The following is a 17,633-nucleotide window of genomic DNA, read 5'->3' as shown; positions in this document are numbered from 1 at the left end:
GCTTAACAATTAAAAATTTAACCTAAAACTGCGTATTCTAACTTGGTGTGGTTACACTCCATCAATGACCCAGTCAAAACAATTTGTATTATATAGTATCAGGTATTACCACTGAAATCTAGATCTTTAGATCTGTTTAAGTATTTATTCCAGATCAAAAAGCTTTACGTTATTAAACCTGACATTCCATTTCTTCATTCCCAAAGCCTCATAAAGTACATAATTCAACTATTTGTCATCATTTCAGCAATTTCAGGCGAGTCTTTATGAAAAACAAATGGGAAAGAGTACTTAATTCGAGTTGTTAGAATATTTTTTTGGTTTTCCAAACTAAATGAAAGGTGGAGTTTATTTAGCGAAATTATTTTTTCAAAATGGTCTCATTAGGAAAATCTTACGTTTAAGGAAAATGTCGGAAAGATGATTTTTCTTTTTGTCTTTAACTTTTATAATACCTAAAAGAAATATATTACAACAGTTTTTGTATAAAACGCAATTGTTTTGTTTTTATGATTTTGTAAAATGTAATAACTGGCTCGTTTGTCGAATAGTCATTATAGCAACTGCTGTCGAACAATGTCTGGAGTTTGATTCTTTAGTCGTATAATATAATGATTTGTTCTTTTTCGGTTTTCCTATCTGAAAAATAAAGTAACCGCGTCAAAGTCAAAATCAAAGTCTAAGCATTTATTCCATTTAAACCATATATAAGTTCTTATCAACAAAGAAAGAATGTCATTCTATCCATCAGTGAAGCTGGGAGCACGTGGGGCACATTCTTTCATTTCTTAAACATAAGGGGGTTATATCAAAATACAAATGTTGACGTAATTAAATATTCCACATCCAGTTACAATAAAAATTAAATGAAACCGCTGATTTCAGGCAGCTCTGAAAACAATTTAAATCTCATAATGATAGTCACTGCACGTCACATTAATTTCATGCATGAAATTGAAATTAAGATATTAATATTTCAACCAATTTGTCTTTACATTTCATGCTTCAATTGTAAAGAGATTAAAATAATAATGAAATACCTCTCTTACACTTTTTACCATGAAGAAGAAACAAAGAGGAGATGTCATAACTGGATTTCCCTTTAACATAATGCGTGACACTTTACGGGGAGCACGAGAGTTACAAACCATGCCCCTCTCTATTTTCTATCTAGCTGTTCCATACTACAAAAACGTTGCTAGCTGTCAATTTAATGTGTCACTTTCTGAGTGTTTATAACATAACTACACCTTTTTACTTATAGTAACATCGGGTAGGGTCATTTTTTGTGTCAGTGTATAATCACATTATGGCAGAGACTCTTTGTACTTGAAACAATTTAGGTTGTGTTCAACTCAAACATAAAACCCATAAATTTACAGGCCAAAACTGTCCAATGTTGGTTAAAGAACCACTTCTACATAAGAGGATTTTTACCTATTGATCTTGTTGTATTGTTTCTAGAATGCACGGTTGACGCGGTGGCTGTCACGCAACGTGTAACGGGTTCGATCCCGCACGAAGCAACTCTTTGTGTGATCGCAAATTTTTGTTTCGGGTCTGGGTGTCATGTGCATGTGAAATTGTATATTTATTTTGTAAACGCACCCATGATACAGGAGAAAAATTGACGACAGAAGAAAATACTAATATGGGCAACGTATTTTATAAAAAATATATAAAATTTTAAATAAAAATGTTCCCAATCACAATTTTAGATACTTCTACGCTTGACCGGCCAATAATACAAATCCTCAATAACAACGGTTTCACGGAATATCACGCTTTACTCCCAAACAAACAAACGAACAAACTATTCAAATATCCCAATCAATATCTAAACAACACACTGTAACAAAACTAAAACAAATTAATCAAACACTTGACTGACTGTGTTTGCAAACCGAACTCTGTTATTTGCGATGTAAAGTTTGTTTTTGTTTGATTTCTGATTTTGCTGACTGATATTTTAATAGGTATAGGTCATGTCTGTTAAAGTTTTCTCATTAAAATCTGTGTATGTGATTGCAAACTATTATAAATATATGTTTATTTTTAATATTTTTTAGTTATATAGGGTGTCCCAAAATTAACGCAAGATTTGAATTAAACAGAAAACGCCGTTTTTAGTCTTTTGATAGTTATATTTTTATTGACTCGTAAAGTACATAGGATAGGGTTATGTATGGAATAACACATCGGACAAATGGCCTCCAGGCTTTGCATGCACATGCGCACTCTTTTGTTGAAATTTTCCATGACCATTCTGCATAAATGTGGCTGAATTTCGTTGATGCAGCGTTGAATCTCCTCCTTTAATGCACGGGTGGTTGTGGGCTTGTTGACATAGACTTGTGATTTCAAATAACCCCATAAAAGAAGTCTAATGGTGTTAAATCACACGATCTAGGAGGCCAATTTTGATCACCGAAACGAGAGAGTACACGACCTGGAAATGTCTCATGCAGTAATTGAATTGTTTTTTAATAATGAAGACACGTTGTTCTATCGTGTAACGCTCCATTTTTAATAACCCTATACTGTTAGCTGTCAAATTGCCTTTTTTTCAGGGTTGTCAACACTTCACTGCACAAATGGCGGCAAATTCAAATCTTGCGTAAATAGGCGGGTTGCGTACTATAAACTATAAATACATCCAGGTTTCGGGCGATTTTAGAACAGACTTATACTAACTTGAAAATACTTTTCCCGATCCAATTAATGAAACATAACTCCATAATTGGCATGATTTGACCTTGCAGACATCTAACACTGTAGACAAAATAATAATAATTACAATTATTTGCGAACACCCTTAAGATATCTTAGAATACTGGCATTAACCTCTTGTATATAAGACACAATAGAAAATACATTGTGTATCGTGGATCCACATGTTTCGGCACACGACGGGTTAAACAGAATCCTCCTACAAAACAGATGGGGCCCAGTAGGGCTCATGCCTGATCCGGAGCTGCGGAATACCTAGCGGTCAGGTTTTACCAGAGCTCCGGCTCGAAAAGCAGGACTAGGGACGGGGTGGTTTTTAGACAGCAAGACTCTGACACTCCCACTCGCCTAGAAGACATTGAATGATTTTTCCCGTTAAAAAAAAGGTACAAAACTTTCCTAAAAAGCGCAACAGAAAACAAAAAAGACAACATCAGACAGAAAAACGAAAATCTTCAAATTGTGTTCCAAAATCACTTCGTTAAAACTTAGAGAAGAATATCACCCTTCACTACGAGGTGACAACGCAATTTCCACGTTGATCATTATCGACGGAGCTTGGAACATCACCATTCAATAATGCAGCCCCGATCGAGACAGAAATGAGATCATTTCGATGGCAGTCGATGTCACTAAGTTGATTGTCGCTTAATTATTTCACTCCCTTCTCGAGGTGTTTTAGAATGAAGGAAAGTGTTTTAAATGGGAGTAGCTTCTAGCTGTTTGTATTGCACGTATTAATTTCTATTAATTGCTATAATTTTACACTTATGCTATAAACGAAGCTTTATTTTAATCAGAATACAAAACTCCTTGTGCTCATAAAAATTGAAATTCTCTTACAAATTATTTTATTACAACTTTCGTGAGACATACTAAATTAATTATTGTTATCGGCTGACTCACGTAGCAGCGGCGAAAATCGCCGTGTGTCGCGCAATGCTGCTTATGAATATGAGCCTCTAGCATGGCTTGAAACTAGTCGAGTTCCTCGTCAAACAGTTACGTGAGTAAGCCTTATAAAGCTCGTTAGCATCTACTACAATCGAAAAACTGCTGGCTAAGCTAAAACAGAAACTATATTCTAAATTTCGCTCTCAATACTCTCATACATTTTGGTATATGAACTAAAATCTGAAATAATGTGGCATTAGATCAAAGTGAATTATACAAATTGGTTTCCATATTAAAAATTTAATAGTTAGAACTAGTTATTCTATCTACTAGATAATTACGAAACCGGCCTGAATATTTAATTAACTCAAATATCAATCAACCACCGAATGCACAACACATACAACAATAACCTAGGGTTGTCAAACCACATAATAATGATAATATAACGGCACACCAACCCACATACAGGTACTAAATTAAATTCATTGTTCTCGCGTACATTGTCAGGCGTGCCACTCCCAGACACGTCATTTCCACGCGATTTCCGAAGTGTAGGGCTGTCTGTGTGTCTGTGTGTCCGTGAATAGCTAGTCAACTGTCCGTGTCCAGGTGACAGCGATTGCCTGCTGTTTTGTTAGATATTTTTAGTTGCAATTTTGTTCCGTTGATAGGAGTTATTTCCGATTTAGACTGATATGGGAGGTACGGAAATATATTTGTGTTTGTGTGAGTAAATGGTTCTGTTAATACAATAGTTGTATTAAATATTGTATTAATATATTTATTCTAAAGGTTTATATATCTATCGTTACGCCTTTTGCCTCTAAAGGGGTAGGCAGAGGTGCACATTACGACACGTAAAGGTATATGTAATAATATTTATGTGTCCAGTATACATATTATTTATCAATTAAGTAAATAGAACATGTTCTGGCTTCGCACCAATCGGTACATCTCTCTGCATTACCATGGTTGACTGTCAGAGAATGCCTTAAGGTATTAAGTATTTTCAGTTAATGTGTAAAGAAGATTAAAATACATAAATATTTGATTAAAATAAAAACAAACTATTTTTTAACATAATTATAATGTCACTATTGAATTCTAGAAGGAGTAGGTAACGGTACACATACAAAATGTAACATTGTCTTTTCACCACTGATGTGATGAGTTGCAAGTTATAAGCTATGAACGTATTGTCATACAGCAGGCATATAATTTCAGAGTTGGTGCTCAATTTAGCCTCACCCAGGAATTGAGCCTGAAACTTTACTCGGAAATCAAAACTAAAAAGCTGACATCTTGAAAAACTATTATTACGTACGATTTACTTATAAAATAATCTTTAAAACTAAAAATATATTTACATCATAAACTATAAAAATAAAAATAAAAAAATAGAAAACTAAAAATATTTACAAAGGGCTGACTGTCGTTCAGAAATTAAGCATTGCCAACATGACAGCGCTACCAGCCAGCTACAACCCTAAAATAAAATTTGAAACAAGAAAAAAAAATAAAGGTTTTTTTTTTATACAGCAACACCCCTAAAAACTTCAATAATGAAGTCTTTCATCATTTCTTACTTCCCAAATTGTTTGAGTTTTTTTTTTCACTTTTTTGTTGACAAAGGGGAAAAGTTTTGTAGCGAAGAAAAGTAATAATATTAATCATATTACAATTGTTGTTACGTTTTATTTTGTAACACACTGATTGAGGAGTTTGATTGCGTGTTTTATTATTTATCGTTATTGTTATTTATTATTCTTCTTGTTTTTATTTTTATTTTTGTTTAAGGGTCACTGAAGTTTGCTTTTTTCTTTCTTTTTGTTTCCTTATAATTGTATGGTACAGAAATATCAGCAGTAATGTCTTTTGAAAAAAAGATAAAATGTAAACAATAGAGAAAGTCATTGATAATTTTTATTATACTTCAAAAAAACAAGGATAGATAATACGTCCTGAAAATATGAAAATTGTACGGTTCACACTACATAAAAATACGTGTAAAACTGTTAAGTTTTACACGTATTTTTTTTACAAGTTTTGTTACAAGGATTTTGGATTGAAATCGGTAGATAGTATAACTACTGTCTACCGATTTCAATCCAAAATCTTTAGATTAAGATCGATTTGATATTTTAGACATTACTTCTATAAATTTCTGCCAAGAGATTTCTGAAGATTGATCCAAAGATTTTGGATTTAATCAATTATTGAAATCTTAATTGATCAATCACAGATAATGTCTTTATTCCAAAAAACGTCATTAAAAAAAACTATACCATTCACTCACAAAAAAAAACAAACAAAATTCGAAATTCAAAAAACTATTCTTTTTAATTACTAGCTGAAAACACACAAGGCTTGTTCGCTTCTGTATACCAAAGAGTTTTGTTACACAAAAACTGGCCAGTTTTATAATTACGAGCTAAAAATAAAAGAAAATGGCGTCAAAATGCTGAACAGACACAAAGGGGGTGATAATTAAGAAACCAGAATCATGTGAACAGGCTTTCATTAGGCTACAGTCTCTGTTGTCAAAGAGCCTTTGATGGAAGTACCTAAGATTTTGTAGGGGAGTCTAGATATTTGTTAATTTGGTTTCGGATGATTTGGCAAGATTTTGTATTTCAATAATGTAGCTGGTAACAGTTTATCGTCGGTTAGGTATGTTATAAGTTCCATGTAACAGAGGTTACAATTATTGATGGCTATAATTTAGAATTGATTTCGATAAAAATACAGAAAATCTCAATAATATTTATTTTCTTTTCTTTTTGTTGTTTTTTTTTATTTTAAACGTTGCCACACATTAATATTTTCTCCTATGTCATGGGTGCGTTTACAAACATACAATTTCACATAGACATGACATCCAGACCCGAAACACTAATTTGTGGATCACACAAAGTGTTACTACGTGCGGGAATCGAACACGCTACACGTTGTACGACAGCCGGTTGCCCAGCTACTGCACGTCGATTGAAAGCGTGAAAGACCCCAGCCACATGGGATTCGAATCCGAAACTCTTCGTTCGGCAGTTAAGCTAACGGTCATTGAACTGACAAAGCAGTCAAGTACCTAAGTACTTCAAGAAAATGAGCGTTTATTTACTCAGCAGTAGTTTCTAATTCAATATTAAGAAAAACGTGAGCAACATTTTAAGACCTAGTCGTACTGAAAACTTTTCAGCTGTAAAATGGAACCCTGTTGGGACATTCCTCGTTTCAACTTTGAAATGGCCTGTCATTTGGAATTAGTTTCAGCATCATCACGTACGTTATTCCTTGAAGAGCGAGCAGAAATGAATTTTAATCTTCACTTAATAAGTTTTTTTATAAATCGATTCATTTATCAAATAGCCCCTTACATTCGAGTGCTGAACTATTACAGTGAAACTTGGTTAAGTGGGACCTGGGTAAGTGAGAAACCTCCACAAATGGAACTCATACTGAGGTCCCTACCTATTGGCACTGAATTGCCTCTATTAGTGGGACAAACAACCCTCTATATCTGGGATTCGTTCTTTCGATTTATCATCTTAGTTACCTCTATAACTGAGACAGGAAGTGAATTTTAATGCATAAACCTCAGTAAGTGAGACAACATCGTTTTGTTTGTTGATTTACTTATTCTTATTCATTTATAATGTGCACATAACACATTGTTTTATTTAAGAATCACACCTCTTTATGTGAAATAACCCGTATGGTCACCTCCATTAATGATAACCTGACCTCTATAAGTGATACCACTTTGTAGGTCCCTTGATGTCTCACTTAACAAGGCTTCACTGTATAAGATTACGATAATTGTTTTCTATAGAGGAGGAGGCTCTTATCGATATAAAATCGCAATGGATCAACTAGTTGGATATTGTAGTTTAAAAAGATCAGGTTTATTATTGAAAGCGATTTAACTGCTAGATTTTATCTTTCCGAAATAAGTCCAGACACTTCACATTATCTATGTGTAGCGGAACCAATTTTGCTATTTTTTTTGTTGGATTTATATGTTTTTATCCCTAAAAACAATGACAAAGGGAATTCAATTACCTTAATTAGTCCAATAGAAGAATCAGCTCGCTCCAGGCTGCAAATGCTGAACTGGATCGAGGGCAGGTCGAGACGATGAGACAACTGGCGCTGGAAGGTCTGGTGACGCGTTGGCACTATTGGCAGGGTCGTCTGGCGAAGAACCTGGGAATAAAACATTGGATAAGTACTAAGTAATAGGCTCTTTATACTAATTTAAAATGTTGAGCCTACTTTTAATTTAAGAGCATACACTAACTATTGTTTCCCATATTTTTAAGATTGTCTGTATGTATCTTAGTTGGTAAGCCTTAATAGTTATAAGTTGATTACTTCTGGACTAAATACCTCGTCTACGTAAGAAGGTTTACCAATATGTCGATACATGGCGAGCTAGTCAGAGACCGTGATTTAAAATAGTTTGTAAGAGAATGCTACAGCCAGTTCCCTTTTTCTTATTTTTAGGGGGAATATCATCTAATTTCTTCTCCCGCCTTTGGTGAGGCAAGAGGAAGTGTTAAACTATTACTGACTAAAACCACCCCGTTCCTATTCCTGCCTTTCGAACCCCGGTAACCCGCTAAGCAGTCCGCAGCTCTAGAGGCAGTCGCAGCTTTGGAATACCAGCTCCCTATGAAATTTATAATACTTAGTAGATTTTTATGTCACCCACAGGAAAAATAAGGGCGGTGGCCAATGTATTCTACTCTGCTGTTACCACTAACAATATTGTCCTAAAAAACTGCGACCTTAAACAATATTAACGATATCTCACTAATTAATCTGAGGTAACCTCTGTTGTATTCCCCATGGTCTTGATAAATAGGCCGTTCCAGTAATAAAATCAAAGTTAACACCGTTTCGTGATTACGGGATTAATTAAAAAGTTATTTGATTGCCTCTTTGGTGCTTAAAATGTCCGATCAGGAAATTATATTTACTACTGTTGAGCCTTGCCTTTACTTTCCATATCACATTAAGTAAAGTATTTGAAACCAAGATTTCAATAAAAAAAAACATTTGTATAAGGCGAACGTCCGCGCCACGGCCGTTTGAATATTCGCGCCGCGACCGTTTGAATTTCGCGCCACCAAAACAATACTCGCGCCAACAGCGCGCTCGTGGTTTTCCGCTGTGCTTCGTACTCGGTCGGCGCCGCCGCGCCGCCGCGCAGCCTCGCCGCCCGCGCCCCGCGCACAGGCCAGTAGTGTACGATCTCGCGCCGCTTACGCGTCGTTAGCGAATGTATCTATGTTCCACGCCTTTTCTTCCCAAAACTATTGTTATTACTAATGTTCATGTCTAATTATTATTGTGTAAAAGTGTGATTGATGGTAAATAAAGACGTTACAACCATTACAGTGGCGCCCAACGTGGGGCTTCGAATTCACGAGAACTTTGTCGCGAATGCCGCGATAGATGCCTACCTATTTCAAATCGTGAAAAGTTAAGTTACGTGAAGAACTGTTGCCATGGAACTAAGAAACGCGAAAGTTATATCTCGCGAAGATATTATGAGTGACGACGCGAGTGAGCCCGAATACTACGACCAGGCGGAGCAGAGCGCTGCAAGCGCCCCCGCCCCCGTCCCCGCCGGGGCGCATGGGCGCGTCGGCGGCGCTTCGACGAGCGCGACCACCGAGACCGTCTTAGCCGGTTTCATGGAGTCCTTCGTGAGAATGCAGGCGGAGACCAACAGAACCCTAGTCGAAACCCTGAGGGCTTTCAACGGCTCCGGGAAACCACCGACTTCGACGCCAACGCCCGACTCCCGTCCGCCCAGCGTCTACCCGTCCGCGGTCACAGGCAACTTCGCCAAGTGCACTGCACGTTTCGACGGGAAGTCGCGCGACGCGGAGGTACTGGAGGCGTTCATCGATGCGGTGCAGGTGTACAAGGAGTGCGCGGGCGTCAGCGATGAGCACGCGCTGCGCGGCCTGCCGATTCTGCTGGAGGGCGACGCGGCCGTGTGGTGGCGCGGCGCGCGCGCTAACGTGCACGCCTGGCCGGACGCCGTGGCACGCTTGCGTGCCATGTACGGGATGCAGCTGCCGCCATACAAAGTCCTACGAGAGATCGTCGACACGAACCAGAAAGACTCTGAACGTGCAGAAGTGTTTATGTGCAAAGTGCGATCATTGTTTACAAAATTACCGTACGCGGTGCCTATGCGTATACAACTTGATATAATTTACGGCCTTCTACATCGACGAGTTAGAAAACGTTTACCTAGAGACGATGTCGACGATATCGATCTTATGTTAGAAAAGGTGAGGGCCATAGAAGATTCTATTGTCGAATTAAATCTTAGAACGTACGCCGCGAACCCGATCGTTTCTACGTCGAAATCGACAAGTCAAAACTTGTCGAGATCGCAAGACGCGCCGCGCGACCGAGCTCGCGAACCCGAGTCGAGCGAGCGCGAACGCAGCGTTACCACGAGTTCGAACGGTACTAGTGTCGCGAAACTCACTCCAAACTCGAACGAGAATTTGAAACGTGATAAACGCGTTCGATGTTCGTTTTGCAAATTTTATGGTCACGTTTTAACAGATTGTCGCAATTTCCAAAATAAAAATAATAAACCACAACCAACTAGTGCGCTTTCTAGTAGTGGGCCTAATAATTTGCGTTGTTACGGATGTGGCCAACCCGGTGTTGTAAAGTCTAAATGTGAAAATTGTAGCGGAAAACAGTTACCCGCGACGCGATGCGATTTTAATATGGTGAACGGCGAGAACGACTTACGCGAAGCTCACGCGGCGACGCCGTCACACGCTATGGTATCGGTCACTATCGCGAATAGGGTAGGTGCCGCAATACTCGACACGGGGGCTACGTGCTGCGTTGCCGGTTCCTTGTTATACTCTATCTTAACATCGGTTGGGGTACAATTTCACGAGGCGGAGCGAACCATAGGACTCGCGATTGGTTCCCGCCAAACGAAAACAGTCCTCACGGCGACAGTACCCGTAATTTTAGAGGGAAGGCAAATCGATACTGAGTTCATAGTATTTCCAGGTGAGAGTACTCGAACGTTGTTAGGTCGCGATTTTATTACTAAGGCTGGGGTTACATTAGACTTGTCACAGGAGTCATGGTTCTTTGCTGATAACCCTGAGCAGATTTTTCCTCTCGTGCAATCTTTTAGTCTAAATAGCACAGAACTGATGCAGGCAGATATCTCCGACGTCGCCTTGCGCGACGCCGAGGGAACGAACTTACCACCAGAGCACAGGAACGCGCTCAACGCATTTCTGCGTAGCAGAGCGAACCAGTTTGCTGCGGATGGACCTCCCACGGATTTTGCCTGTCATAAAATTAAGGTAAGAGAGAATCAGGAACCCCTTGCCTCCCCACCATACAGGTTGTCGCCGTCCAAGAAAGAAGCCTTAGAAAAGGAGCTGCAAAAGCTACTCAGCGCCGACGTTATCGAGGAGTGCGAGTCACCATGGGCCTCCAACGTCGTCCTGGTGAAGAAGAAGGATGGGAGCTACAGGCTTTGCGTGGACTACCGCAAGCTCAACGCGGTCACGGAGCCTGACCGATACCCACTTCCCAGGATCGAAGATGTGCTCCATGCGGCGAAAACCTCCAAGTACATGTCTACACTGGACCTGCGTTCCGGATATTTTCAGGTGAGCGTTGACCCTGATCATAGGGACTTTACCTCGTTCACGACACCGCTGGGCACCTTCAGGTTCAAGCGCATGCCCATGGGCCTCCGGAATTCAGGGGCAACCTTCCAGAGATTGATCGACCGGTTCAAATCCAACTTACCAGGTATAACCTTGCTCGCATATCTGGACGATCTGTTGGTGCTGTCTGAAGACTCGTTCGAAAGGCACCTCGCAGACCTGGAAACCGTGTTCGACCGCCTTGCTATGTTTAACCTGCGGGTGAACCGAGAGAAGAGCCACTTCGCCCGAGATGCCGTGAAGTTTCTAGGTCATGTCATCGTACCAGGTGGTATTCGCATGGACCCAGAAAAGACGTCTGCTATAACTGGCATGCCGCCCCCTCAGAACGTGAGGCAGCTGAAGTGTTTCCTGCAAACCTCGAGCTGGTTCAGGCGCTTCATACCGGGTTATGCCGAGGTGAGTAGGCCTTTGACTTCTCTGCTGAAGAAAGGGAGCACCTGGGAGTGGGGCCCCGAACAGCAGAACGCTTTCGAGACCATCAAGTCCCTCCTAACATCGGCTCCTATTCTCCGTCAGGCTGACGGGACGAAACCATTCGTCCTTAGAACCGACAGCAGCGGCTACGCGCTTGGAGCGGCTCTACTCCAGGGGGAGGGGACCGATGAGCGACCCGTCGAGTATGCCAGTCGCCTCCTCACAGCCGCTGAAAAGAATTATAATACGACGGAGAGAGAGGCACTGGCTGTAGTATGGGCGGTGTCGAAATTTAGGGGGTATATTGACGGCGCCGATGTGACAGTTAAGTCCGATCACCAGCCGCTTAGGTGGCTCATGAGTTTGAAGTCACCAAGCGGCCGCCTGGCCCGGTGGGCGCTCAGTCTTCAGGAATATAACCTGAAGATCGAGTACACTCCTGGTAAGGCAAACGTGATCGCAGACACGCTGTCACGTCCTGTATGCGCGACGGAGGATATTGAGGGGACTGAGTGCGACTTGCGCCTCGCCGTGGTTGACCTACCCTCGCGCAGCCCTAGGGACGTCAGAGACGGCCAGATGAAGGACCCGGAGATTCGTAAGATCGTCGAGGCGTTGGAATCCGACGATCCCTTTAGGGGGAGGTCCTGGGCAGATAAAGGGTACGTAGTAGTCGACGGCGTGTTGTACCGTTATGGTCCCGACAACGATGAAGATGATAACGCCAGCTTGGTGGTACCGGAACATGAGCGCAAGGACGTGCTAGCCGAGTACCACGACGCTCCCACAGCCGGCCATTTCGGGGTGGAGCGAACTTTGCATCGTCTCGCAGGTAAGTATTACTGGCCCGGGATGCGGGCTTACGTTACTCAGTACGTCAAAAACTGTGCAGCGTGTCAACGATACAAAGTGGACACGCGAAAACCCGCTGGCCTGCTGCAAGTTCCAGCTATGTCACGCCGCTTCGAAGTGTTCGCCGTAGATCTGTTCGGGCCATTACCGGAGACACCCTCCGGCAACAAATGGATCCTCATAGTGGAAGACACTTGTACAAGGTGGGTTGAGTTATTTGCCCTTTCATCCGCTACCAGCGAAGAGTGCGCCAAAACACTGGTGAACGAGGTGTACCTACGTTATGGGACGCCTAGAAGACTCATCAGCGACAACGGCGTGCAGTTTGTGAGCGAAGTGATGCAGCAGGCGTGTCACGTCATGGGCATCAAGCAGGCCCTGACGTCGTTTTACCACCCGGAGTCCAACCCTGTCGAACGAAAGAACCGCGACCTTAAGCCACAGCTTGCTATACTGGTTGGTAAGGATCATGATTCCTGGGATAGCCATCTTCCCGCTATTCGGTTCGCCATGAACTCTGCGTTCACTGCAAGCACGGGGCATTCCCCCGCTTTTCTCAACTTCGGGCGTGAGATACGCGCTCCCGCCGACGTGTTGTCTGAGATGCGCGCCATCGTCGAGAACGATAATGTGGTCTTGTCTATTACCCCGTTCCTTAGGAAGCTTTCAGCCGTGCTGCTCGATGCACGGGATGTGCATGAGAAAGCCCAGGAAGCTCAGAAGAAGTACGCTGATGAGAGTCGTCGCCCAGCGCCAGACTATAAGGTAGGGGATCTCGTACTGCTTAAGACTCAGGGCTCTAACGATACGATCAAGGGGCAGACTCCGAAGTTCATCCCCCGCCGGGATGGACCGTATCGCATTCAGGAGGTGATAGGTAGCACGACATACGCTTTGGAGCGTATAAGTGACGGCGTCTCGCTAGGGAGGTATCACGTTTCTTTGTTAACACCGTTCGTTGGTCCCATCCAAGATCCCATTCAGGAGAAGCGTAAGAGGGGGAGACCTCGTAAGGCTAACCCGGCTTCGGGGACGCAACGCCTGGGTTAGAGGGGGAGGATATAAGGCGAACGTCCGCGCCACGGCCGTTTGAATATTCGCGCCGCGACCGTTTGAATTTCGCGCCACCAAAACAATACTCGCGCCAACAGCGCGCTCGTGGTTTTCCGCTGTGCTTCGTACTCGGTCGGCGCCGCCGCGCTGCCTCGCCGCCCGCGCCCCGCGCACAGGCCAGTAGTGTACGATCTCGCGCCGCTTACGCGTCGTTAGCGAATATATCTATGTTCCACGCCTTTTCTTCCCAAGACTGTTGTTATTACTAATGTTCATGTCTAATTGTTGTGTAAAATTGTGATTGATGGTAAATAAAGACGTTACAACCATTACATTTGTTATTTTTTTATTTTATGTTATAAGCCGATAAACGAGCAGACGGATCACCAATCAAAGTAAGCCGCCTATAGACACTCGATACACCAAAGGCGTTACAAGTGCTTTGCCGGCCTTTTGGGGGTTGGAAATTTAAGGGTTGCGGGGAATCGGGGATTGAGAAGATTGGGAAGGGATTAATTGGGCCTCCGGTAACCTCACTCACACGACGAAACACAACGCAAGCGTTGTTTCACGTCGGTTTTCTATGAGGCCGTGGTATCACTCCGGTCGAGCCGGCCCATTCGGAAAGTTAAAGTTGCACTCAGTAAATTTCAACCAGAGTTTAGTTATCTAATCTCAAATTAGTGTATGTGCTTTTTTATTTTTTTTATTACACTCCACTTACAATTTATTTTAAATTGTATGGTTAGTTGTACACAATAACGATTGGATTAGTATTGTCTATTAACTATGCAATAAATATTACATTATTATGCTTAAAGTAAGTAAAATATTTACTTATTTGCAAATAGATAACAAGTTTTTAAAAGGAAATTTAAAAACGTAAATAAACAGTGGATTCTCAAAGTAAAAGTTGATAGCTAAAGCCTCTTTTAAAGAGAGTTTACACAGCAAACCCAGCTCTAGTTAATCCTGGCATACTTGTAAATATCACTTAAAACTGAATGCTAAACAACTATCAACTTTTTTTCTAAATACACAAGGCTGAATATTGGTTAAACTTTTATTATTTGACAAAAATGACAATGTATTTGATTCTTATGGTCTGTTAAAATCAATAGAAGAGTTAATTACTGATGAGCAAGGGCTTCCCCTTCGAAGGTGAATTTGTATTCAGACTTCAATTGTCTCATAAGAATGGCTGTGAATATTTTCCCATACAAAAATTCCAATGGAAATTATCAGGATTTCCCAAACTATGGGTTGCGACCCATTGGTGTGTCGAAAACGGAGTTTTAGTGGGCCTTGTTTGTAGAAAAACATGCTTACCAATCATTCTGTACTTTATTTTTCATATTGGTTTTGTAACGGTTCGTAACGTAAGGTGGGTCCTGAGTTTAGTCCAGACATTTTGGAAACCATAGCTTTAGAGGAAGCTGCTTTCCATCTCTTAATCAAGGAAATTCCGAATAAGAATCAGAGAGATCATACATTTCGACAGTTGTGATTATAATCTGAAGTTCAATTTATTCAGTGTTTAATCTACTTATTCAATCTATGTTCAGTTTAACAAAATGGCGTCAACACTTTATTCCTCAAACCCTACAAACAAAACTTACATTCACAATTACATTATAAGACTTACGTTAAGTACTTTAAGTTGCGTAAGTAAGTATTATGATATTCTAAAAATAAATCCTAACTTCAATTTCAACTTAATCTTAGTAGCCACTAACAACAATGCTTTCAAAAAAACTCATTAACTTACACAACGCTCACAAACTTTGACGGTTCTTTATTTTTGAAATTAACGGAAAATTATTTATTTCGTTGTGGCAACACTTAGCAACTGACAGCGGCCAGCTGTTGGCAACAAAATATCAAAGCGAACTTAGTTCTACGAAGTTTAAAAAAAATGTTCTAGATAAAGTAGGGATCCGTAAAATATTGTTTACGGGCTTGTTAAAGTAGGTACTGAACTGAATATTATAATAAGAATATGTAGTGCCTAGTACAAGTTGAACATTTTTTTTAATATATCAAGATGTGCTATGTAGCTATGCTACGAAGATGTAATAGCTAAGCTGTGAAATTGTGTGACCATTTCCACGCTTCCTCGCTCAGTTACATAGCAGAGATACTCAGCGAGTATGCGATGTATCGATAGCAAGGAAGCTATCCGTAGCACACATCTATAGCACGTATCGAAAGCACGCATTTTTTTCATATAAAAAACATAGCCTAGCTGATTCAGTTGTACCAATAAATATGATTGGTGGAAGCCAAAGGCATTTACAGCAACATAACATATATGTGACGTTATATCATATTTATATTAAGAATATGTTACTAGGAGTCACCGATACCTCGTTAATAGGTTATTTGACATTATTATTTCAAAAACCGTTTCACAAATAATGACTAAAGAATCCATAAACATGAGTAATATTCAAATCTGATAAGAATTGGCCGTAAAAAATCGAATTAAGAATTAATAATAATTTGAATAGCCCACAGAACAGTAGCAAGGTTTCGACAGGATACAGGCAGGTTACAGCACAATCGATTGGACCAATCCTGACCGTTTTGTGTTGTGGTTAATATATACATAATATCCAATAGCCTATTGTATATGACAGTCTTGCCTAGTTAAGGCCGAACGTAAAATGTAAATTTTCCTAAAACATATACAATGAAAATCCGCAAAAGAATTTAGCACAATTTTATTGATTCACAAAACAAACCTCGAAGGGTCAGCTAACATAACAGACGGCTCCCAACACATAAAGCAGACACAATTTCGAGAAACCGTAAAAAATAAACAATATTATTATAATTATGATAATTTTATCTTCAGCTAGCCGGAGGCATTTCGCGAAATGAGGGGGCGAACGTTGTTCACTGTATTTATATAAATTTATATAAAAAGCCCTTCGGTACTGAGATATTACGATACAAGGCCTTTTTTTACCTTATATTGTAGTCTCATTGACGTCATAGAGTATAATCAGGTAGGCGAAGTCAATTCTGTTGTTAAATATTTTTAGAAAATAAATATTTGTTGAAGTAATAAATGGGTGAAGAGTTTGTTTGTTTGGATATGAGTAGTCTCTAGGGCTGCTATTTACGTATGAATTTGATATACATACTCGTGTATATATTAAGGCTTGTAATACTTCGTAGGCGTTAAGGTCATCTGTACCTATAAAATGGTCTAGTCAATGGAAAGAAACTAACATCAAGCGTAGTCAAAAACTGTCCAAACGAGCAGACGGATCACCTGATGGTAAGCGATCAGCGCCGCCCATGGACATCCGCAACACCAGAAGAGTCACAGGTGCGTTGCCGGCTCTTTTCTTGAAGGTTTGTAGGTCGTATCGTATAAAGTTACAATTAGAACCTCATTAGAATTTGAAAATCGAAACTTCCAACCGTACTTAAAGGTACTAAAATAAATTAGTGTTCCAATTTTGAAACATCATCCAATTCATATACTTTCTGTCTTTCACAACCTTATTTATAAAGGATCAACTATTTAACAAAATAATATACAAAATATTAACTATGAATCCACGGGCAAGAACTAGTGAAGAAAAATATAAAAGAACACGTTTTTTATTAGTCGTAGTATTTTGTATAATAGTTATAGAATTAAATAAGCTTTCATCTCAGTTACAACAACTTTTTAATAATATTTATTGGTACCTTTTTTTAAAGAGGGAAAATCATCTAATGATATTCTCCCGCCTTGGGCGAGGCGAGAGGAAGTTTCAGACTCTTATTGACTAAAAACCACCCCGGTCCTACTCCTGCTTTTCGAGCCGGAGTACCGGTAAACCCGCTAGGTAGTTCGCAGCTCCGGATCAATTTATTGGTACCTAACCTACTACTATCTAGCTACTTTTAACTCTCGACGTTCTTTTACTATGAAGGAATTGTCTTTACCAG

The 17,633-nt window shown here is 40.3% G+C and overlaps 1 protein-coding gene across 3 annotated transcripts in view; it reads right to left on the bottom strand.

The window, feature by feature from the left end:
* The window catches only part of LOC118271327 (synaptotagmin-10), a 125,224-nt gene that overhangs the window by 43,010 nt on the left and 64,581 nt on the right, over positions 1-17,633 (bottom strand). For all 3 annotated transcript variants that reach the window (XM_050695872.1, XM_050695873.1, XM_050695874.1), the window contains exon 4: positions 7,687-7,830. In XM_050695872.1, coding sequence (XP_050551829.1) covers positions 7,687-7,830 — 144 coding nt within the window. The remainder of the gene's footprint in view (positions 1-7,686; positions 7,831-17,633) is intronic.

This window comes from Spodoptera frugiperda, chromosome 9 (assembly GCF_023101765.2).
Source record: "Spodoptera frugiperda isolate SF20-4 chromosome 9, AGI-APGP_CSIRO_Sfru_2.0, whole genome shotgun sequence".
NCBI classification, from domain to species: domain Eukaryota; kingdom Metazoa; phylum Arthropoda; class Insecta; order Lepidoptera; family Noctuidae; genus Spodoptera; species Spodoptera frugiperda.
This window is presented reverse-complemented; position numbering and strand designations above follow the sequence as displayed.